A 26,538-nucleotide genomic window follows, 5' to 3' on the forward strand; every position below is an offset into this window, starting at 1 on the left:
TATATAGTTATCATGTACACCATATTTCTCGATGTTACCAATTTCATGAGGTTGCTAGTTTCATGTACTAAGCAGAACGCAGTGAAGATGATCTGATCTAGATCGAAAAATTTTTTGCGAATCCTTTTGGATGACTTTTAATGGTTTTTAATAAACCTTTTTTTATACCATTTTACAAACGAAGTTTTTACTTCTGTATGATTTATTAATTATGGTATACAGCCAGCTACTGGGATTTTCCCATTGATTTTGTTATAAAAATAATAAAGGGTACCCCCCGTTAACCTCACTCCCAGAATTCAATTTTTTAAATTTTTTTACGTTCTATGCAATTAAAAAATGAGATAACGCGGATTTTTAGCTCGTCACCCCCCTTACCCCTCCCCCCACAGCCAAAAAGGTAAATTTTTAGAAAAATGAATAACCATTTTCAATTTCGTTGCAAAACGAAAATACAGCCGAACCATATTCCAGTCCAATCAGAGAGTGCCGCAAGCACCTCTACCGGTTTCGAAACTTATTAGTCTCTCATCAGGAAGCACATATGCTGCTCTCCCTGATCCAACCAAAACAAACCCCAGCGTGCAGTCCCGAATTGCAACGAACGAAATGGCATAGATGCCCTAGCGGCAACTGCTAGCAAAAGACTAAGTTTTCACTCTAATGGCATATAGCATATCCCACCAGAATGAAAACAATGGGAACCTTCTCTGGTTACAACTCCGAGGCTTCTACAATTTGCAAGCCATGCGGATGCTGAGACTAAGGAAGATGAGGGAATTCTACAATTTACAATTCACGTCCCATCTGCTCAGCGCGGTAAAGTTCCAACGAGACTGGTTCCCTTCATACTCCACACAGAGTAAATGTAAATAAAAAATGAATAACCATTTTCAATTTCGTTGCAAAACGAAAATACAGCCGAACCATATTCCAGTCCAATCAGAGAGTGCCGCAAGCACCTCTACCGGTTTCGAAACTTATTAGTCTTTCATCAGGAGGCACATATGCTGCTCTCCCTGATCCAACCAAAACAAACCCCAGCGTGCAGTCCCGAATTGCAACGAACGAAATGGCATAGATGCCCTAGCGGCAACTGCTAGCAAAAGACTAAGTTTTCACTCTAATGGCATATAGCATATCCCACCAGAATGAAAACAATGGGAACCTTCTCTGGTTACACCTCCGAGGCTTCTACAATTTGCAAGCCATACGGATGCTGAGACTAAGGAAGATGAGGGAATTCTACAATTTACAATTCACGTCCCATCTGCTCAGCGCGGTAAAGTTCCAACGAGACTGGTTCCCTTCATACTCCACACAGAGTAAATGTAAATAAAAAATGAATAACCATTTTCAATTTCGTTGCAAAACGAAAATACAGCCGAACCATATTCCAGTCCAATCAGAGAGTGCCGCAAGCACCTCTACCGGTTTCGAAACTTATTAGTCTCTCATCAGGAGGCACATATGCTGCTCTCCCTGATCCAACCAAAACAAACCCCAGCGTGCAATCCCGAATTGCAACGAACGAAATGGCATAGATGCCCTAGCGGCAACTGCTAGCAAAAGACTAAGTTTTCACTCTAATGGCATATAGCATATCCCACCTGAATGAAAACAATGGGAACCTTCTCTGGTTACACCTCCGAGGCTTCTACAATTTGCAAGCCATACGGATGCTGAGACTAAGGAAGATGAGGGAATTCTACAATTTACAATTCACGTCCCATCTGCTCAGCGCGGTAAAGTTCCAACGAGACTGGTTCCCTTCATACTCCACACAGAGTAAATGTAAATAAAAAATGAATAACCATTTTCAATTTCGTTGCAAAACGAAAATACAGCCGAACCATATTCCAGTCCAATCAGAGAGTGCCGCAAGCACCTCTACCGGTTTCGAAACTTATTAGTCTCTCATCAGGAGGCACATATGCTGCTCTCCCTGATCCAACCAAAACAAACCCCAGCGTGCAGTCCGGAATTGCAACGAACGAAATGGCATTTCGTAAATTTTTAGATTTAATTTTTTTTAGTTGGGTTGCAATTGATTTAAAAATTTCAAAAAATTCATTCATGTATCTAAGACTTTTACAAAACATGTCCATTTTTTATGGACCCGTAGGTCGAGTGTACATAACCTCAAAAAATTTTTCAACTTTTTAAAGCTTATAACTTTTTCTTGGAGGGGGCTGCAGGCCCAATATTTTTGGATTTCATGTATTTTATCAAAGCTATCTCTATGATTTTTTTTAGATTTTTCCGTCACCTGCGCCATCTTGAAAAATCCGGAAAACTGTTTTTTTAGGGGTTTTTGGGGATTTTCTCCATTTTATAGACTGCAACATAGATCAACTCAAGGTTTTGTTAATAGATTATGTATAATTTGAAATAACTGAGTAGTTTAGGACTCTCAAAAATTGGGCAAAACACGATTAAACCCCACAAAAACCATGTTTTTTTTTTAAGTTATGTAAGGGTTTTTGCCGGCTTAATGATATTTTTTGAGATCAATACAGCCTAAATATTTTTTTTTAATTTTTTTACTTTATATGTGATTAAAAAATAAGACTCATCGCATTTTTAGCCCACCACCCTTTCCCGCTGCCCCCACAAAAACGTCAATTCTTCTATTTTTTATTTAGTTAAGTTGCAATTAATTTAAAAATTTTATGAGACTTCTACAAAACATATCTATTTTTTATAGATCCGTAGGTCAAGTGTACACATAATACCTTAAAATTCCTTTTTTATTTTTTTAAAACGTATTTTTGACTTCGATCGATACTTGTTTTATCGATATTTTTTTAAAACGTCCAATGAATTGTACATCTCTCTCGCGGACGGCCGCCTCAATACGTGCTTAGCGCTCATTTTTAATTATTAAAATTAATAGTTAGTAATAAAATAATGACAAAATTTTCTTCAGGCTCTTGTAGGGGGGCTTTAAACTTTGATTTGGTCACTTTCTGACTTTCCTAATAATAATTTTTAATCGAGTTATTAAGCCTTGAAAATGGCCATTTTCGTGTTTTTCAAATTTTAAATCGCGTGTAACTCGACAACAGTCAATTTTAGAGCAAGATGGCAAGAGACCTTTTTTGATCAGGTTGATCCAGAGAATCTAAAACAGATTTGTCCGAAGTGAAAAAATTGATCTTTTGAATTCGTTTAAAAAATTGTTTAAACAATTTTCCGACCGCGGTACAGCGGCACCTTGTGAATTTGTTTAAAGGACCTGTTTTTGAGTAAGTTTGTGCAAAAAAACGAACCGGAATAATTTACCTAACGGGGACAAGCATACATCGTGGACTATTTGCATTATGAGCCAAATGTAGATGGTTTGGAAAACATTAAACGATAGATATCTATGTCTTGTATATATCTTGTAGATGCGAGTTGCGCAAACGGCAACATAACCATAGGCTGTTCTGTTGTTCGCATGTAGCTGCCATAATATAATATTTATGGCATGGAAGATATTCTACAAAAATCATCAAGCCAGCAGAATATCTTGCAAAACTCTTTGACAATACAGATGTTATACCTGTAATAGACGAAGACAGCGATGAAGACTTTAGAACTGTTAAGTGTAATACCAACGAATATAACTCTCCGAATACTCTATGAATATACCTATACGGAGCTATATATTCTTTGGTAATATTTTCCTCATTCTTTTTATGGTGTTTTATGTGGCAGTGAACGTGAAGCAAAATGACATTATAGGCAGAGATACATATAGGTTATGTAGATGGTACACGCACATGTTTGAATAATTAGAATATGTATAATGTAAGGTAATATTAGGGTACCTACTAAATACAAACTAATGAACAAGGAACAAAATGTTTTGATTCACAAAACTACAAGAAGTATGATATATTAAAATGTACATTTTGTAATTTATAATTGAATAATTATTAACTATTCTAAATGGGAAATAAGCCACAATTTAACTAAAAAATGATGTTATTAACGTTTCGAAGTCCACCACGGACGTCTTTAGAACAGTTAATTAAAAAATGCCACAAAGAAATAGCTTTAGAACAACATTTGAGATTTAATTGCAAAGCCAACTTAAAAAAAAATAAAATCGAAAAATTTACGTTTTTGGCTGTGGGGTAGGGGTAATAGGGGAAGTGGGCTAAAATTGCGGTTAGTCCTAATTTTTTAATCACATAGAACGTAAAAAAATAAAAAATATATTCAGGCTGTATCGACCTCAAAAAATATGATTAGACCCGCAAAAACCCTTACAGAACTTTAACTAAATAAAAAATAAAAAATTTACGTTTTTGTGGGGGCAGGGAGAGGAAGTGGTGGGCTAAAAATGCGATGAGTCTTATTTTTTAATCACATATAACGTAAAAAAATGAAAAAAAAATATTAAGGTTGTATCGATCTCAAAAAATATCATTATTCCCGCAAAAACCCTTATATAACTTAAAAAAAACATGGTTTTGGGGGGTTTAAAAGTGTTTCGCCCAATTTTTGATAGTCCTAAAATACTCAGTTATTTCAAATTATGCATAATCTATTAACAAAATTTTGAGTTGATCTATATTGCAGTCTATAAAATGGAGAAAATCCCCAAAAACCCCCTAAATAAATAGTTTTCCGGATTTTTCAAGATGGCGCAGGTGACGGAAAAACCTAAAAAAAATCATGAAGATAGCTTTTGATAAAATACACAAAATGCAAAAAAAATTGGACCTGCAGCCCCCTCCAAGAAAAAGTTATAAGCTTTAAAAGTTAAAAAAAAATTTGAGGTTATGTACACTCGACCTACGGGTCCATAAAAATGGACATGTTTTGTAAAAGTCTTAGATACATGAATGAATTTTTTGAAATTTTTAAATCAATTGCAACCCAACTAAAAAAAAATAAATCTAAAAATCTACCTTTTTGTCTGTGGGGGGAGGGGTAAGGGGGGTGGCGAGCTAAAAATCCGCGTTATCTCATTTTTTAGTTGCATAGAACGTTAAAAAATTTAAAAAATTGAATTCTGGGAGTGAGGGCATTTTGCCTATCTTAACGGGGGTACCCTTTTCGCGCCACGTAATATTCATATCAGTTCTTTTGTATAGTCGGTTCGCTAAACTCAGACACAACTGGCTAGTGATTTTAGTAGGTAATTTTTTTGTTTTTGGCCGATTTTGCCAACATTGGCCAAATTACTAACTATTTAGTAATTCGACACCCCCATCGAACAAGGTTGTAACTCAAGTTAGACCTTTTTTCAGATTTCAAGAACGGCAAATTCAGCAAAAAAATTGCGCACAAGCCAATATAAACGACATAGTTTAAATCTCAATAGTTTGGCTAATACTCCATTGAAAAAAGTTGTATTTTAATTTACGTGTGCCATTTTAGCGTGAAAAAGGCAGCAACACTAGATACTCCCTATGTTAAATATTTACTTTCTTTATACTTGATGATTAACAAGGATTTTAAATGAGTTACAACTTTGTTGCACGTATGTTTAATTTATAAAGTATTCAAACATATGGCGCATCTCATAAGTCAATTTATCGAAATAAAAGTAAAAAAGGATTTTCGGACGTTTTTTTTCCTTTTTGATAGTTGCAGTGGACAAAATAAATATAGAGTAGTTTTTGCTACGTACTTCTATGTAGTGAAAAAGTTTAAAATTAACATTACACGTGTATTTTTTGAAATAGCACATTCACAAAACGGGGGTGATTCAATGCATGCCCTTATAGAAAAACGGAAAAACATGAAGTCCTATATGCTCCACACCAATGGATAACCATGATAGGATATGCCAAAGCCTCAGGCCAGCCTAATCCGTAATTGAAATAGAAGCAAATCAGAAGCAAAAGAATCAGAAGCAAATTCTAAATTTTAACCTATTTAAGGATACACATGTTAATTTTGAAGTAAATATTAATAATAAAAGAGTGAAGTAATAAAGTAAAATTGTTTAAAATTAAATATTTAGAGATACGCAATAAAAATGCGAAAAATTTGAGATATTTTATACCATGTTTTTTTATAGTGATAAAATATTATTGTTATTGTAAAATTTATAATTTCTAATTAAAATTGTGTAAATTGTGAGTTGATATTTTGTTTAAATAATCCATAAAAACTAATTTTCTCCTAGCTATATTGCAAATAACTTAAAACATACTACCTTTTAATAGTTAAACGGGAAAAATATTTAACACGGAGAGTGTAAAATGGTTGTTAGGCGAGTTACAACCTTTTTCTACGACTACTCATGTTTAATCTCAAGGTTGTATCTCACTCAAACTCAAGATTTTCAATAGTTAATAAAATTACAAAACATATATCTCACAGTAATCCCTTATAATGTTATAAATATCATATCACATTAGTGTAAAAGAATCTAATCATTTCGCTACAAATTTTTAAAAATTCATGTCGTTTTTTGCCTCTCCTGTAAAATCGCTAAAAATGAGTTACAACCTTGTTCGATGGGGGTGTCGAATTATTAACTATTTAGTAATTTTTTTTTGCAAATTTTACCAAATTGGCAAAATTACTTATTCAAAGCACTAGAAAGTTGTATTTAAGTTTAGCGAACCGACTATAGCTGGAATATTGTGTGCGCCACTCATTTTTACGGCGTTTAGCTGTTTTTTATTCTTGTATCAGGAGTTTTTCAAAGATATTTATAAATTAAATGTACAAATGAAATTGAATGTAATTTTTCTCGATTACACGTTAAGCGTTATACTTTTGGTTGTAAGCCCACGATATCTGAAATTAAATGTAATGTTTCTGGATTACACGTTAAGCATTATAAATGGTCGCCTTTGTCGCATTATCTCCCTAATGATCTAGTGGTTACGACACTAATCTTGTGATAGGAAAATCCGAGTTCATATCCTAGCCATCCTTATAATACTTTTTTCAATATAATTTTTTGTGTCCATCGAATGTACACGACATTTTTTGCTATTAGAAATAGATAGAATGGAAAAATATTGGGATGGCCGGCAAAGAACTCGGATTGCCCGATCAAATTTAGCGTCGTAACCACTACAACTATATAAACCATTTCGGCGATAATGGTTAAATGGATTATACTTTTGGAGCTCAATAACTTCTAAACAGCTTAACCGATTTTGATCACTAAATATGGGTTTGAAACTTATTCAAAGGTAGTATCTGATGCATGTAAGGTTAAGTATAATAATTAAAGGTTTTATAGGAATTATTGAGGTTGAAAAACCGTTTTATCCCAAAGTAAATATATTCGATCATAATTATGATCCTTTAACTCAGAAATTCCAATTTTCCCAGACATGAGGTACACACTGTTAGACGCGTCTAGAGTCCTCCTACAAACGCTTAGTTATTGGCGCAATTTCTCAGGTTGAAATTTTGTGTAATTTTCGAGAAATCAAATTTTTTTAGTTATTTAGTTTTTTGGCTATACTGAGCTGGGTGTGTGGGATCCTGACCACTTATGCCCCATTTGAAACTTAACTTAACACTATTGATTTGGTGTATTTGCGGTTTTCCTGTCTCTCTTTGAACCTGTATACCCTTAAAAAATATGCCGTTTTGTACCTACCCAGTCCTACAGCTGGCTTATGGATGGTCAAAACTCACTAACTAAACCCGTTTTGACTCGGCCCTGATCCCCTCTTGAAACATACAAAAAAATTCAGATAGGTGTATCTTTTCCACATACATACATACAAACATTTCCCTTTTTTATATTGAAATTGAGTCAAATTACTGAGCTCGGTAACTTTTGAATGGTATAACCGATTTTTAAAATTAGACATGCGTTAGAAAGGCAAAGATCTATACTATCAAAAGCTGCAGAGATCTGACTTAAATTTTCGACATTTTTGGAAGTTTTGGGGACAAGAATGAAAAACAGAAACTATATCGGGAAGGCGGTAAAATCCACACCCTTTGGCAAAAAGGAATGTTTGACATATGGATGGGCGAGTCTTTTCCTAAACTTTAAGAGAGGATTTGGCACATTTTTCAATTCAGTCAGATTTAGAAATCCAAAAATTTCGTGTATATAGTGTGGCATATAGGGGAATTGTGCGCCACTGGCGACAACTGCCGTTCTGTGGGATAAAAAAAAATGTTTTTATTTATTTTTGTTCCTTTTTAGAGTGTTGGAAATAACAAGTATAAGGACGTTCCATGTTTGGCATCAATTGAGATTTACTTGGAAATTATATCCACTAAGCAGAGAGTTTGATAAAGCGTTAAAAGACTTTGAAGATTTCTTACGTAGTGTAAGTATTTTTGACCAAAAATAAAAAATATTGACAATAATACGTGATCTTGTAGGTAATATCGAATAAGAGGAAAGACTTTGCACTTAAATCATCCAGAAAGAATTGCAGTCTTCAAAATGATAAAGCCTTGGCTGTCGAAGGTAGGTACTAACATACTAGAAAACTAGAAACCTTTTAATGTATAACATGTAACACTATTCATGTAAGTGTAACACTATTCATGTATAATATGTAACACTATTCATGTACAAAAAATGTTTGTAAGCACCCCATTAGGATAGGTTGGATAGGATAAGGATGCCTTACTGCCAGAATGTAAGTGTATTTATTTTTATACGTTTGGTGTGAGTGAAAAACAAGACTATGCGCAATTTTAAGCCGCCACCCCTTAAAAACACGATTTTAGACAGTTTTTTGAAAATAAGTCAAAAAGTAAATATTTTATCATCATTCTCTTTGCCTTATCCCTATGCGGCTTAGGCTTCCCTAATTGCCTTTCTCCACACAATTCTATCTTGGGTCATATCAATGTTAATACCCTTTACCAACATGTCCTGCCTTATCGTCTCCCCCCAGGTCTTCTTTGGTCTTCCTCTCCTACTCCTTCCAGGAATCTGCACTTCAGCTATTCTTCGTATTGGGTGGTTAACGTCTCGACGTTGAACATGACCAAAACATCTTAACCTATGGTCTCTCATTTTGGCACCAATTGGTGCCGTCAATTAAAAATAAATATTTTATATAAACAAAATATTCTTAGCAAAAATATAGCCTATAAAAAAGTGAAAAAAAGATGGTGTATGTATGAGATCTCTAGACCCAGTAGAAGCCCATTTGTGCTTCTATCGGAAGTACTTTTATATTGTTTGTATTGATCTGTAACTTTCATGGTTCAAAGTGATTATTTTTGAAAAAAAAAATTGGTTTTAAGGGCTGATCTAGGACAATTACCCGAAAACAGTTTCCCGAAAGACAAATCCCCGAAAGCAATTCCCCGAATGGACAATTCCCCGAATGTACAATTCCCCGAATGGACAATTCCCTGAATGGACAATTACCCGAATAGACAATTGGCATATAAACAATTGTCCGAAAAGAGAATTGACCGAAAAATATATGTAAATCGTTGTTATTGCTTTATATGTATTTCCTATAGTAGTGCAGTCACTGAAGGTTTTCACCTCCGATTTCGTAGAACCTCCATCGATTTTCTTGAAAATTGGTGAGTAATTAGAGGATACCTCAAGGAATAAAGGTGACATGGCGCTTTTATCCTGGGGGTGTCTGCCACCCCTTCTCGGGGGTGAAAATTATTTTATTAAAAATAATACCATAAACCGACAGAGGGACAAATTATAAGCAAAATTTATTTTATAAAGTTATTAATATAACTCGATACTTTTTGAGTTATTAAAGACCAAAAATTTTATTTTTTTGTAAAAAAATGTATGTTTTAAATCGGTTTTTCACGAATAACTCAAAAACTATAAGCTTTTGGAAAAAAGTTATTATTACTGAAATTGAAGATAATAAAAAATTTAATATATTCCTCACTTAAAGAACTAAACTAATGTTAGTTCAAAGTGAGTTATTGACAATTGAATGTGTATTTTTTTCGACGAGTACTCAAATCTAAGTATTCAAGCTTAAATAACGGGAAAACGATGCAATCTATAAAATATACCTGGTAAACATTTGTAAAAGTACTTCGAAATACCTATCAAATGAGCTTAAGAACAAGTTAATGGAATCAAAATTAAGCAAGTTATGATAAAAATAAGAGAACCCTTTGGAATTTTTTAGGAAAAAGTGAATAATCAAACATACGCGATTTCCACAAAAAAAAAATAAAATGTATAATAATCCTTACAAGAACTTCTTTATATTAGCATAAGTAATGATTTCAATAATTTTGACCGGTATAAAATGCATATTTTTGAAAAAAAAGATATAATTTCAAAAAATCATAATTTTTAAAACTATTGTAATTTTCATATTCTTTTGATAAAAACTCCAAAAATACTCAATACACGTAAAAATGATATAAAACCAAATTTTGGTTTTTTCTGTGGCAAATATTTTACCTGTTTTACTATTTCTATAGGGTAAAAAATAACCGAGATAGAAACGTTTAAATCTTAAATTTTGCTGTGAAAACCATGCAACCGGGCCATTTAACCTTTTATTTTTAAAAAAGTAAGGGGTTTAAAAGATTATGCTGAAGTACTTTCTTGATTCGATTGTAGTACCTCAACGAGTAAACATCGACGATCGCAGCTGTGTTCATTAATAGCAGTGAAATACGAGTTTACCAGTGAGAGTGATAACAATAATTATAACGTACGTATTTGAACATTTTAAATTAGATTTGTTTAGTTTATTCGGAACTATAATTAGATCCAGTTTTTTGCTTTTTACATTAATTAGAAACATCAATAATATTAATGGACTAGCATAAACATCGAAAAGTGATCTAGCCGGCTACCAGTGGTGCCGGCAAAATGCGTAAATATCAACAAAATTCTAAACTAAACAAATAATTATTATATTTCATAATATTGTTTCTGCTTCTGACTACATGGGCAGTAACGTGCAAAACAGTTCAGCTTCAAATATGTCTAAAACTACAGATAATGCAACTTCTAGACAAACAACTTCGTATGCATCCATAGTTACATCCATAGTAAAACCTTCGTTTCCAAAGCACACCCAAGCGGTAGTATTACATGCTGATCAAAACCTTAAATTACATGACTATGTTAGAGCTATAGGCGACATTATCGGTCCCAAACAAATTTCTTTTGCTTTTAGGATATCCCATAATAGGATATGTATTTATCTTACCAATTCCAATCTAGTCGAACAGTTATTAACATCGCATCCTAATATTCAGATAGGGAACATTACCCTAAATATTCGCAGACTGGTTTCCCCCACGAAAAGAATTGTCATATCAAATATTTCCCCAACCGTTCCGCACGATTTAGTAAAAAGTGCCATTAAAAATCTTGGGCTTGAGTTAGCCTCCCCGATTTCCTTTTTAAGAGCTGGTATCCCAGGTGATGAGTACTCTCACATCCTTAGCTTTAGACGCCAAGTATATGTTTTTTCCAATACAGATAATTTTGAGTTACAAACGTCAATTGTAATACCTTTTGAAGGTATTGACAACAGAATCTTTTTATCTACAGATAAGATGGAGTGTTTTATCTGTAAACAACCAGGACACATTGCTTCTAAATGCTCTAATCCTCCAACTGTTAATGTAACCCAAACTTCTAATTCAAATTCCGAATTATCCACGAACACAACCCTTATACTAGATAACACACAGCCGACAGACACCTCCAGCGTGACCCCTATTACAGATACTGCACAACAGGACACAACTACTGCAGTAAAACCAGGCCTTAAACGAGGTCGCTCAGAAGTATCAACGGCCACGAATGAAAACAGTTCCCTAGATGACACTGTTAGCATGCCTCCACCCGTTTCACCTGCCAGCCACATACAGCAGGATAAAACCATTAAGCGAAAAAGAAAGAAACAAAGGACAAACCCACCAATAGAAACCGGATTGACTGAACAAACTAAAGAGGATATAAAAGAGGCCTACAATAAAACACCAGAAGCATTCATACTTCCACAAGATAATCTGATAGCTTTCCTTGAAAACACCTTTGGAAATAACGATCCTTACACTGAAGCATTGAAATTTACGAGCGATATTAAATCTTTGATCTTAAATTTACAATTTCTGTACCCATCTCTCCAAGAACGGGCAATTAGATATCGTATAACACGTATAAATAAAAAAATTAAACTCCAACTGGAACCTGATGATGCCGAAAGTGTATCTAGCATGTCCCATGACGTAAGCGATGAAGACAGCAACTCAGACGTATCTCAATTATCTCAACAGTCTCAAAATTCCTTAAAATAATCTGTAATTATATTCACATTAATTCAGTGGAATTGTGATGTGTTTTTTCCCCGTCTTGAACGCTTACAACAATTAATCTCAGATCACGTCCCAGACTTTCTCTGCTTACAAGAGACTAACTTTAACACAACACACAATCCGTATCTTAAAAACTATTCTAGCTATCATTTTATTAGGACAACGCATTTAAGAGCCAGCGGTGGATCCTCCATTTTTATCTCGAATGATGTTTTTCACCAAGAATTTTTGTGAAAGACAACGCTAGAAGCTGTAGCAGTAACTGCATGGTGCCCTAACAAAATTGTCATATGCAATGTTTACATTCCCCCTAACTATAATCTTGCCAGTGCTGAACTTTTAAATCTCATTAACCAACTTCCAGCTCCATTTATTCTTGTTGGAGATTTTAACGCTCATGGTATTATATGGGGATCTAAAAATACGTTTGGTAGGGGTAAGATCATTGAAGATATTATCATTAATCATGATGTTAGTCTTTTAAACACAGGAAGTAGCACGTATTTTCATATACAGTCTGGCTCCTTCTCTTCAATTGACCTGAGCATTAGTGATCCTAAAACAGCTCCTCTTCTTACCTGGTACACGCTTGATAGTCTCTATGACAGCAATCACTTCCCTATCTTCATCACTAATAATGAAGCTAAACCGTCTTATGTTAAGAGCAAATGGAATATCTCAAAAGCTAATTGGGAGCTTTTCAGCGCATCTGTTAAGGATAGAGTTAACGAAATTGTTTATCAAAACAATGCTGATACGGATGTTGATGAATTTAACAGATGCATACTGCAAGCAGCAGAGGAACACGTTGGAAGGTACACTATTAATCCATCCCATAAATCTGTACCATGGTGGAACCTATCTTGCAAGCTAGCAGTTAAAGCTAGCAAAAAAGCCTTAAACAAATTTCGCAGAACACGAGCAGAAGTGGACTTAATTAATTTCAAGAGACTAAAGGCCAAATCAAAACGAGTAATAAAAGAAAGTAAACGAGAATCTTGGACTAAATTCTCCAGTACTATAACCGCTGACACATCTCCAACTCAAGTATGGAACAAAATTAAACAAATTAATGGACGCAACACAACGTATAAAATACCCGCTCTTATCCACGAAAATAATATTATCACAGACGACCAGAAAATCTCTGATAATTTTGCACAATATTTTTTAGAAAAATCCAAAAACAGAATTAACCATATATTGACATGAGACGAACAGCACCCTCCTCAGTCCTCCTCATCTAACCCTGATCCACTTAACCTACCGTTTACTCTGGACGAACTCTATGATGTTGTTAGCTCTCTAAAAAAATCTGCTGCCGGGCCAGATGACATTCCCTCAATATTTATTAAAAAACTACATTCAGATACATTAAGAAAATTATTAGATCTGTACAATATTTTATGGACAGATCAACTGTTTCCCAGGCTATGGAGAAAATCCATTTTTATTCCAATTAAAAAGAATGACTGCATGTCAGCATTACCCAATTCATTTCGACCCATTTCTTTAACTTGCTCATTATGTAAAGTCTTAGAAAAAATGATAAATAATCGTCTTAACTGGTACTTAGAACGACATAAGTTACTAAATCCATTTCAGTCAGGATTTAGATCAAATAGATGCACTATGGACAATTTGGTTTCACTTCAGTCTGAAATTGCGTACGCCATGCAAAACAAGAATGAGGTAATTGCCGTTGCTCTAGATATAGAGAGTGCTTTCGATACCACCTCAAAATCAATAATTCTTGCAAAACTTAGTGACCTCAAATTAGAAGGTAATATAACAACATTTATTAATCACTTTTTAACGGATAGAACGTTTCAAGTGTCCATAAATGGTAAAATGTCTGCAACACAAGCTGTAGAGAATGGACTACCTCAAGGTTGTATACTTAGCACCACACTATTCTTAATCTGTATTAATGACATAAGCACTATGATAAAAGCACCAGTTCAACACGCTATTTACGCTGATGATATCATTCTATTTTGTCAAGGTAGGACCACATCCAGTACATGTGCGTTACTCCAAAACACCCTAGAGTCTATTACCAATTGGTCAGAAAGTACAGGATTCAAATTTTCACCACCTAAATCTGTAGTAATCCAATTTAGTAAAAAATACAGGTCTCCCCAACCTAATTTACAACTACCTGGAACTTCGCTTCGTGTAGTAGATAACCATAAAATCTTAGGTATGCAATTTGATAAAAGGCTGTCTTGGAGAAATCATATACAAACCACTAAAGCTAATTGTTTAAAAAGAATAAACATAATTAAATCCCTTGCTCACTATCACTGGGGATCTGAAGAGGAAGTATTACTCAGAATTTACCAAGCTCTAATTAGGTCCAAACTTGATTACGGTAGCATACTCTATATGTCTGCATGCAAGTCTCTCTTAAATTCTCTTAACGTCGTTCAGAACACATCTCTTCGTATTTGTCTTGGTGCTTTCAGGTCTAGCCCATCTGAAGGCATCCATGTCGAAGCCTATGAACCTCCACTGACTGATAGGAGACAAAGACTCCTTCTGAATTATTTTGCAAAGGTCTCTGCCAACCCCTCAAATCCAGCTGCCAATCTTGTTGCCAGACACACAGTAATAGATCCAACAGAAAAACCTAGGTCTGTATACCCAATTGACCGCAAATTACACCAGTTAATTAACAACATAGATTTTTCAAATATGACCCCGATCTGTATCCCTCATACCCCGCCTTGGACCAGAAAGCAGCCTAGTTTTAACATTAGTCTATGTAGATACGACAAAAAGGAAACACCCAGCCTTATGATTAAACAAGAGTTCAATAAAATGATCGACATGGAAAAGTTTGATACAATCTTATACACAGACGCCAGTAAAGATGAACATGGTACAAGTTGCGCAGTTACTACTACAAATGAAACAATAGCGTCATTCCGCCTACCTACAATCTGCAGTATACATACAGCGGAATTATATGGAATAAATAAAGCTCTAGAAGTCACACCAAAAAGCAGCAAACGTATAGCCATATGCACCGACTCACTGTCATCGATTCATTCACTAAAAACCTTAAGATCACAACACCCAATAGTCAATAAGGTACACACTCACTGCCATCAGCTGTTAACTTCGGGTACCTCAGTCTCCATAATCTGGGTTCCTTCGCACGTAGGTGTTACTGGTAACGAGAAAGCGGACCAAGCAGCGAAAAAAGCTAATTGCCCTAATAATCCTGTCGAAAAGATACAGCTCCATCAGGACCTCAAATATCTCTTCAAGCAATCAGTTTTGGAAAATTGGCAAGATCAATGAAATAGAAGCACATCAAAATTGCATCAAATACAACCAATAATTCGACCATCGCAAATTCCCATACAAAAAAGAAGAGACAAAGCCATAATCAGACGAATAAGAATAGGTCACACTCGTCTCACGCACGGTTACGTCATGAGTTCTGGAAATCCACCAGTCTGTGAAAGCTGCAGCAACACGCGGCTTTCCATACAACATATCCTACTTGAATGCAGTAATTTCAGCTCCACCCGACGACGACATAACATTATTGGTACCCTTAGTGATATACTTAGTTCACCTGATTCAATGAACTCTCTGATTGCTTTTCTGAGAGACTCTAAATTGTACAATTTAATATAAAATGTTTATAAATTTTGTAAAAGTACCTAAAACTTGTAGCTTAAGCAAATATTGTAACCAATTATTGTAACCAACTATTGTAACCAATTATTGTAACTGTTTTGTTCCCGTGTCAATGACCATAGTTGTCGAGACACGTAAATTTAAATAAAAAAAAAAAAAAAGATTATGCTCAACATGGTGAAATATCACTTGAAATTAACTTTCAAATAGTTTTTAGATGAACCTGACATCGTAAAAATGAACGGAGTTATTAAAAAAAAAACAGTAACATTTTTTGGAAATATTTTTAAAAGATAAATTTTGAAAAAAATTTGGAGCATAAATTTTAATGATATGAACATGTTCGGGGGCTCATTTGATAGATATTTTTAAGTACTTTGACAAATGTTTAATAAGTTTATGTTATAAAATGCATCATTTTCCCATTATTTCAGCTTGAATGCGTAGATTTTTTTACTCGCCGAAAAAAATATACATTCAATTACCTATAACTCACTTTTAGTTAACAATAAAAGGTTTTTCTAGCAAGGAGTTTATTTCGTTTTTATTAGCTTCAATTTTGATAATAATAACTTTTTTGTAAAAACTTATAGTTATTGAGTTATTGATGAAAAATCTGTTAAAAACATGAATTTTTCTCAAGAAAAATTAAAATTTTTGATCTTTAATAACTCAAAAAGTTTTGAATTATTTTAACAACTTTATATAATAAATTTTGCTTAGAATTTGTTCCTCTATCGAATTATGGGGTTATTTTCAATAAAATAATTTTCACCCTCGAGAAGGGGTGGCATCCACCCCCATGGTAAAAACGCAAGTTGGCACCATATCACCTTTGTTCCTTGAGATATCCTCTAACCACTCACCAATTTTCATTCAAATCGATGGAGGTTCAACGAAATCGGAGGTAATAGCTCATATTCACCTTCATTGACTCCACTATAGGTACCGTGTGGTGAATTGGAAAACGGGCCATAGGAAACTCAATGTAAAATTCTAAATTGTTAAATTCCTGCTTCCCTAATTATTTTACATCAAAAAACATTAGAAATTATTTGTAGAGCATTGAAATCTGTATTGAAAAAAACTGTTAAAATTGTTCTACGAATTAAACATATTCCAAAATTTTGTAAAAATGTAATACATTTTTCAGTTTTTCAGCCCAAAATTAGGCCACACACAGTGCAATAATGTGTCACAATGAACTTATTATTTTCACATTTTTGAACTGTCAATATGTTTATTTTATCATTTATTGTTTAAAAATAATACAGTTGATAAGATACCCTCAGTTGCGGAGAAAGTAGTAATAATAAAGATTTTTTATTCAGTCAATGGTGTGAGCACTGTCAGTTAAACAGTAACGTGTGGCCTAACTTTTACACACATACCTACTGTGGGAAATGTATCATATTTTTCAAAATTTTGGAATGCATTTAAATCGTAGAACAATTTTAACTTTTGATTTTAATACAGATTTTAATTCTCTACAAATATTCTCTGATGACTTTTGATGTAAAATAATTAGGGAAGCAGGAATTGAACAGTTTAGAATTTTAAATTGAGTTTCCTATGTCTCGTTTTACGAATCACCATCCGGTATACTAATACGGTAACTTACGTGCTATTTAAATATGTACTGTTATTACTGCTTAGATTGTGTTCGACCTAGCTATGTCCTTAATTAATCTATTATTATAATATCTATTTTTTTATTCCATGTTCCCTTCACACTTGTACCGCTGACGTGTTTAGAACTTGGAATAAACAAACATCCAAAGTATGATAAGTGCTATAAAATAAAAATATCCCGACTCAAGACATCGTGAGTTCTTTTTCCATTTCACTCAATGTCTCTTTAGAAGAATCCAGTCAGACGGCTTAAAAAGAAGATATGAAACTGATTCAGATTTTGCTTTAAAGCTCCCATTATTGGCGGCCTTAGCATTCGTTCCTACTGCAGACGTAGTGGAGGCATTTGAAACGATTTGCGAGCAAGATGTGTTGACAGCAGAAGCCCAGTCAGTTATTGATTATTTTGAAGATACCTGGATCGGGCGTCCACAAAGAGGTAGACAATGTCGTTTGACCTTATTTTCACATGATCTGTGAAATTGTTATGATGGGGTCCAAGAAAGTTTACCAAAAACAAACAATTCCATATAAGGATGGGATCGAGGGTTTGAACAACAGATTATGCAGATCATCCAAACATTCGTAGATTTATTAAAGGCATTGAGCTGGAGCAGAACTTACATGAACTTCAAATTGACCAGTATATAGGAAGCTTGGGAGGCCCTCCTACATGTAAAAAATACAGAGATTGTGCAGAGCGGTTTGCAAGTCTGGTAAACAATTACGCCCATGCGAACACTTACGAATTCTTGCGGGGAATAGCACATAATTTATCGTATTAGTATATAGAAAATACATATAAAGATCATGTGCATAAATAAATTTTAAGAAATCAATAAAAATTAAAATAAACTAAAAAAAATTCAAAAAAATAAAAAATTTAAAAAAATGAACAAAAAATAAAATAAACTGTAAAAATAATTTAAAAAAATAAAAAATCTCGAAAAAATTACAAATTGGATGTTTATTCCAAGTTATAAAAACGTCAGCGGTACGCTACCAGTCCTAAGCCTGAGTAAAATATAAAGGGAACATGGAATAAAAATATATATTATAATAATAAATCAATTAACGAGATAGCTAGGTCGAATACAATCTAAGCAGTAATAACTTACATATATAAATCCATAACTATTTAAATATATTTTTCGGTCAATACTCTTTTCGGGCAATTGATTATCTGCCAATTGTCTATTCGGCCAATTGTCCATTCGGGGAATTGTCCATTCAAGGAATTGTCCATTCGGGGAATTGTCTTTCGGGAAACTGTTTTCGGGCAATTGTCCGGGACCCTTTAAGGGCGTATGCGCAAAATTTCGGCTCCAATGCCTTTAAATGCATTCATTTTTTTCGAATTTTGAGAAAACTAATAAATATTTTTGAGAAATTTAAACGCAAAATGAAAGATTACAGTATTACCGAGGGCCGAGGTCTCTTAGAATAAACATAATGTTTAGTTTGAATGAGATATTTGAACTTAAAATTCACACTAAATTTTCTTGTCACTCTTTTTTGTCCCTATAACTTATTAAAATAAACATTATAGAAGTTTTCAGGGACTTTTGACCTTCGGTAACAATGTACCTATCTTTCATACTGCGTTTAAATTTGTTAAAAATACTTATTAATTTTCTCAGGACTCGAAAAAAGACTACATTCAATAAGCATTGGAGCCGAATTTTTGCGCCTATCCCTTTAAAGTAAATTTTTTTTTATTTTTAATTTTGATAAAAATAATTTTTTTTTAAATAACCTAAGTATCACTAATAAGTTATTAGTGATACCAAAAACCTCAAGGAGTAAAAAAATGTAGGTTTTATTTCTCTCAATATTTTTGATGTTTTGTCTTTCTGTAAGACAAAAATTGCTTACGATATGGCTGTTCCAAATTTGCAACACTCATTATTAGTGACTCGTTCAAGACTTTTCAACTACAGCTCTATCAAAAATAAGCACTCTGAACCGACGAAACTTACAGATTATATAAACAATACATACACAAGTAAGGCAACTTGTGAAGCGGTAACGAATAATTTCATTTGGCATGTTAATTAGGGAGTGATTTTCATGATTTTTTTACCAAAAAAGGAACCAACTTTATTTTGAACTTAACTTGCTTATTTTGCACTGATAAGTTTTGCAATGGAAAAAATATGGTGGTGAGAAATACACAGATGCAGCGAAAAGGGATACATAGGGTACGTGGACACCTCCGGACGGAAAAACCGTTAATCAAATTGATCATATAATGATAGAAAAACGACATGCAAAAATTTATTACAAAAGTCAGAAGTATGAGAGGAGCTGACTGTAATTCAGATCATTTTCTAGTAAAAATTGAATGTAAAAGCATGTGAAGCAGAAGGAAAAATAACTGTGAAGAATGATGCAAAAATAACAAAATCATACGACTTAACCCAACTGAAGAAATAAACAATCAGGCAAAAGTATCAAGAAGAGATAGAAAAATTGTTCTTGGAAACAGAAAATGAAGCCACAGGTGTAGAAGAAAGGTGGGAACAAATAAAGCATATCACAGACGAAGTAAGTAGAAAACTGATACCTAGAATTAGAAAACAGACGCGAACTAAGGAGTGGTTTAATAGGGAGTGTGCAGAGCTGTCAGAAGAGAAGAAAAAGTTAAGAATACGTATTTTGACTAATCCTAACAATAAAAACAGTAGAGAGTATAACCAGGTGGGTACGAAAACAGTAAAAGAAAAGTTGCAGAAAGAAAAAGAGAGAATTTAATGAAAAAAAGCTACAAGAGACAGAAGAAAAATTTAAAAACAATGAAATAAGATCATTTTCTCAAGAAGTAAAGAAAGTAGAAAAAGGTTACCAAAGTAAAACAAGCTACATAAAGACAAAAGAGGAAGAGCTAGTACGTGAGCCAGAGAAAGTTATCAAATAATGGAAAATGTATTTCGAAACATTATTAAACTCTGATGAAGGAGATCAGGGAGAGAACGAAGTCAGAACAGAGCAAACAGATATAAGAATAGCCGAAGCAACCAAAGACGAAGTGCAAAGAGTTGTAAGCAAACTAAAAAACAATAAAAGTCCAGGCCAAAATAAAATAAGTGCAGAAATTCTGAAGGCAGGAGGACGAAAACTACAGGAAAAGGTGTATGAACTGATAGAACTTATATGGAAAGGAGAAAAGATGCCTGAAGAGTGGGCCAGAGCCTGGATATTCCCATTACACAAAAAAGGGGATGCAAAGATGGTGCAAAATTACAGGGATATTGCTCTGCTGGCCGTGTGCTACAAGATATTTGCTAGGATTGTGAGATAAATATTAGAGTTATACGCAGAAAAACTAATAGGACAATACGAAGCGGGCTTCATAAATAACAAATCGACGACAGAACAAATATTTTACATAAAAGGAATCCAAACAACTTGCTACGAACATAAAATGGTTTTGTATGCACTATTCATAGATTTTAAACAGGCTTGTGATAAAATTGATAAAAAAAAATGTTCGAAACAGTAAGACAATTGAAAGTACCAGAAAAACTAATCAAGCTGATAAAAATAACCTTAAATACGACAAGCAACGAAATAGTGTGAAACAGTCACAAATCGGAAAAGTTTGTAGTCAAAAAAGGACTTAGACAAGGTGACCCGCTATCGACAGTTTTATTTAATCTGGTTTTGGAAATATAGTCGAACCCGCTTATCGGAATAGCCTTCGTGCCAAGAAAAAGTATTCCTATAAACGGTATATTCTAATAAACGATCATTAGTGGCTAGCAGAAACTTCTCGGTACCTCAAATGTCTATTCGTTAAAGCGGGATATTCTTTTAACAGATATTCTAATAAGCGGGTTTGACGGTAATTGTAATAGTCCAGGGTAATAAGGTTTTTCCATGACACTTGATACAGTAGCGATCAACAGGTAGCAAAAACGCGTTCCAAGATTGCGGCTGTAATTTTGAATATTTTTCCGAGATATTTAGCACTCGTATTCGTAATATAATAAACAATGGCGGTACAGACCCCAATTTGAAAAATAAATTAATATGTGGAAATTACTCTGTAATTAAATACAATATTAAAAAAACGAGCCTGTACCGCCATTAAGAAGAACAAAAAATACACTTTCTTCAAATAAACTTTTTTATCCGATCCCTAGGTTTTGTGTAATTTTGGAACTACTAAAATTTTTTATTTCATTAGTAGTTCCAAAATGACACAAAATCTAGGCATCGCGATCGGATAAAAAATTTATTTGAAGAAAGTGTATTTTTTTGTTCTTCTTAATGGCGGTACACGCTCGTTTTTTTAATATTGTCTTTAATGACAGAGTAATTTACACATATTAATATATTTTTCAAATTGGGCTCTGTACCGCCATTCTTTATTATATTACGAATACGTGTGCCAAATATCTCGAAAAAATATTCAAAATTACAGCCGCAATCTTGGAACGCGTTTTCGCTACCTGTTGATCGCTACTGTTTCCTCTTATACAGCCAGAATTAAGTGTCAAAAAATGGCATTTTTCATTTTTTTTTTCAAATCAATGGAAAACAGGGAAACATGGTTTTTTTTAGTACAAATGTCTTCGAGATTATGGAAAAAGCTTTAAAATGACGTATTACAAAGTTTGACATACTCATTTATTGTTAATATAATTGCGAAAAAAGGTCGGAATTGCAAAAAAAAATATTATCGCAATTACTGTTGTAAAAATTAGTGTACGACTTTGAAATTTTTGTCAAATAAGGGTTCTTTGGTGGTTAATATATGATAAAAATTTCAAAGCGATTCATTCAATTGTTTAAATTTTATTCAAATTTTTTATCCCAGAGAGCATTTTTTTGCAATAACATGTCAGAAGAAAATGACGTTAGAACCATTCCACAGGTGTCAAATGAAAGAGCATGAGCTATATTTTCAACTTGGATTAAAAAAAGGGAATAATAAATGCATTTATTAGTAATAAATAATTATGCAAAAATATCGTAAATCTTTCCTTATAAACTTTTTATTTTGCTATATAAGAAATTATACATATTTGTTACAATTTTTGATCAATTATGATATAGATAACATTACTTGGTAGTTGTGCACTTAAAACAGGGTAAAAAAGTTAATTTTGTTGGAACAAGTTTATAAAGAAAAATTGACGATACTTCTGCATAATTATTTATTACTAATAAATGCATTTTTTATTCACTTTTTTAAACCATGTTGAAAACATAGCTCATGCTCTTTCATTTGACACCTGTGGAATGGTTCTAAGGCCATTTTTTTTTACTTATGTTATTGCAAAAATTGCTCTCTGGAAAAAACAATTTCAATAAAATTTAAACAATTGAATGAATCGCTTTGAAATTTTTATCACATATTAAGCACCAAAGAACCCTCATATGACAAAAATTTCCAAGCTGTACACTAATTTTTACAACAGTTATTGAGAAAATATTTTCTTTTGCAAATCCGACCTTTTTTCGCAATTATATTAAAAATAAATGAGTATATCAAACTTTGTATTACGTCATTTTAAAGCTTTTTCCATAACCTCGAAAATATTTGTACTAAAAAAGTCATAAGTTTCACTGTTTTCCGTTGATTTAAAAAAAAGGAGAATGCCATTTTTTGACAGTTAATTGTTTATAAATAAAAACGGCCGCCAGATCCTACGCAGGAAGTAGTTATAATTTGTTCCTATAGGTATTACCTGTCAAAAAAACGCTTCATTACCCTGGCTGCTGAAGTGTCACGAGCAGGGTATATTTTTGTCTTATTACCCTGGCCTATAAGGAATAGCAGAATAGAAACGCAAGAAACGATCTACCGTAACGAGCATCAATGCATGGCCTACGCCGACGACTTTACGCTACTAGCAAAGACAGAGGCAAAGAAATTCGGCCTAGAAATAAGTAAAAATAAAAACTAAATATATGGTGCTCGGAAATACAGAAAGAGAACCTGAAGATATGCTAAATTTAACAGTCTTCAAAGGAAAAGAGTTTCAATTTAAAAGAGTAAAAACCTTTACATATCTAGGGGTCATAATAGATGAAAAAGGACACGAGCAAATTGAATTAAAGCACAGGATAGCAAAAGGTATTCCAAACGTCGGCAGTTTAACAAAATGATTAAAATCCAAGTACGTATCGAGAAAGACGAAAACCAGAATTTACAAAATATTAATAAGAGCAACAGTCACCTATGGATGTAAGACATGGGTGCTAAACAAAACAGAAGATGGGAACGGAAGGTACTAAGAGCTTTTTTCGGGGGAAAACTACAGAAGACGGTTGGCAAAGGAAAACCAATCAAGAATTAAGGATGATCTACAACGAACCAAGTATAACCAGATACACAAAGGCACAAAGAGTCAGGTGGGCAGCTCATGTCGAGAGAATTGACAGAGCAAGAATACCAAAAATGGTACTGCTAAGAAGACCAGGGACAAGGAGGCGAGTTAGACTAAGAAAAAGGTGGCAAGAAAAGTTTCAGGAAGATATAGGAGCGATGGAAGTTACAGACTGGAAAGAGAAGGCGAAAAATAGGATACAGTGGAGAACAGTAGTGCAGCAATTGTTACATAAAAATTAAAAAAATTATATAATAAGACATTAGTACATATATACTATCATGTGTATTATGTAAAAATTGTAAAATTGTAAATTTGTAATTGTAAAATTTGTAAAGCCCTATACTAGGTCAACAAGACCTGTAGAGCATAATAAATAAAATAAACAAATAAAATAACTTGCTTATTTTTTGATTCTAGTAACTTATTAAAGACAAAAATAAAGCTTTTTTGAGTTTTCCCTAAAACATGCTTAGTTTTGTGGTTATTACACGTTGAAATATTCGATTTGATTTTTGACAAATATGATCCTATTTTTCATTGACTAAAACTCTGTTTCTACTGGTTATAGAGACCTTATACATACACAATTTTTTTTACTTTTTTATAAAATAAATATTTTTGAATTTTCGATAAGATAATTATTTTTTGAATTAGGTAATTGCGAAAAACCGTCTGAAAACGCAGTTTTTTGTTCAAAAATGAACATATTCACTCGCAAGTAACTTGAAAAGTATTGACTTTGTGGAAAAACGCAGTTCATCTATTCCCGGACTTACCGAAAAACACACACATGTTAGCTATGTGTAGCCAAATTTCATGTAAATCCAATACTCCAGGGAAATAAGCTAGAAATAGACCATGTTCGGGACACTCACAGATCCAGGTTGCTGACTACTTTTTAGTTATTGCAGACCTATAGGAAGTAAACCTACTTACCTGTTTTCTGCCTAGAGTTCGCGTCCGTTTTTTAATATTAACAATTTAGTGCAAAAAACGCGATTTTTTCGATTTTTTGCACCCCATTGGAAAGCTAATGGATCACAATAAATAAGCAATAGGATTCAAGACGACCAAAGATACCTTTATGCCCTTTAAAACCTTATAAATTCGAAACTATATAAGAAGACGTATGAAGACAAAAACACAAGTATATAAAACAATTACCTATACGATTCGTATGGAACCAGCAAACGATGAGAGACTACGTGTTTGGGAAAGGAAAATCCTAAGAAAGATCTTTGAGCTTGTGCTTGATGAAGTAACAGTGTCGCAAATAAGCGTGTTGTTACTGCCTTCTGGTCCCAATTAGTTAAAACTCTTATTTCTATTCATATACATATATTTTTGGTTTACCATATCGATGACTAAATCATAATAACTTGTTTATAATCACGACCTATCTTAAACGTGGTTACTTCTAACTATTACAATAATTATAACAATAATAATCATGGTATCATATCATCGGGCGTTTACTTATATATTAGAATGAACTTTGCAACCTCACGCGTCGGCCTTGGTCAAGGGCGGACAATTTACTTTCAATAAAACATATTTTGTACAGGGTGATATTATAATACCACACCTCCCCGTTTTGTTAAAATTGCATATTCTTAAAATGAGGTTGATTGTCCATCATCGCCTTTTAGGGGATAGACCTTATATTACTTAATAGTTAAGGTCCTATATCGGCCGCTATAAGACACTTAACAAAAATCCTATTATAAACAGAAGTTCATATTGTCCCTATATTAAACTGGTATTTTATAAAAACTACAAATAATTGTTTATAAGTAATTGTCACTAAATCACGCACTATTCCTTCGCGTCTTTTAGTATTTTTTTTTTACTAATTCACTTTCGTAAAACAATGAATAAAACTTATCCTAATTTTTAATCTAATCTTTAGTATTTTTAGTGTACTACACTAATTTACGTTATAAAAGCAGTAATAGCATAATATTTTAAATCTACCTAATAATATTTCCAAATTTAACTAAACTTAATATTACCTAACCTTCTTAGTAAAAATTTAAAGTTACTTTATTAATTCCTATTTCAGTCTTTTGATTAATTACTATTCGTCCCTTCTTAATAATAAAAAAAAATTAATGTCTCTTGCTAGAATAAATATTAATAAATGTCTCTCATCATATTAAGTTTAAAGAAAATTTCTTTTAGGGTTCTTTTTTCTAATACTAACACTAAGGTAACTAACACTGTAAGATATTGTCTATCCTTAATTCAAACACTTCCATTATTTTCCGCGAAAACTTAACCTGAATTCATTATCTACATTTAAAATTTAAGTCATTTATAATTTACGTTACTTTAGAGATTTCAAAAAACAATTCAAGCTTAATTCTTAAATATAATTCAATGATTAGCTACTTATTTGATTAGTATCTTCTTAATTTTGCTTCTTTTCTTGCAATTTTTATGTGTCTTCTTTCATTTTTCCCACATATTTTACTAAAAATTATTTTTTTTCTCTTCTTCTTCTTGTCTGGTACTACAACTATATATTTCTTCATTTTCCCCATAACATTTCTAGAGTGTACATAATTCATCTTCATATACATATTTCATATAACAATCATATATCATTTATCTCATATATCATTTCATATAACATCATAATCATCACTTCATATACCAGCTCCGATACCTTCGTTTTATCTTGAAACGA

General features: G+C 33.1%; 1 protein-coding gene across 2 annotated transcripts in view; it reads left to right on the forward strand.

The window, feature by feature from the left end:
* LOC126882333 (cytochrome P450 4C1-like) overlaps window positions 1-26,538 on the forward strand; it is a 219,510-nt gene that overhangs the window by 134,880 nt on the left and 58,092 nt on the right. For both annotated transcript variants that reach the window (XM_050647209.1, XM_050647210.1), the window contains 2 exons: window positions 8,132-8,258; window positions 8,314-8,401. In XM_050647209.1, the coding sequence (XP_050503166.1) occupies window positions 8,132-8,258; window positions 8,314-8,401 (215 nt within the window). The remainder of the gene's footprint in view (window positions 1-8,131; window positions 8,259-8,313; window positions 8,402-26,538) is intronic.

Source organism: Diabrotica virgifera, chromosome 3 (assembly GCF_917563875.1).
Source record: "Diabrotica virgifera virgifera chromosome 3, PGI_DIABVI_V3a".
Classification (NCBI taxonomy): Eukaryota; Metazoa; Arthropoda; class Insecta; order Coleoptera; family Chrysomelidae; genus Diabrotica; species Diabrotica virgifera.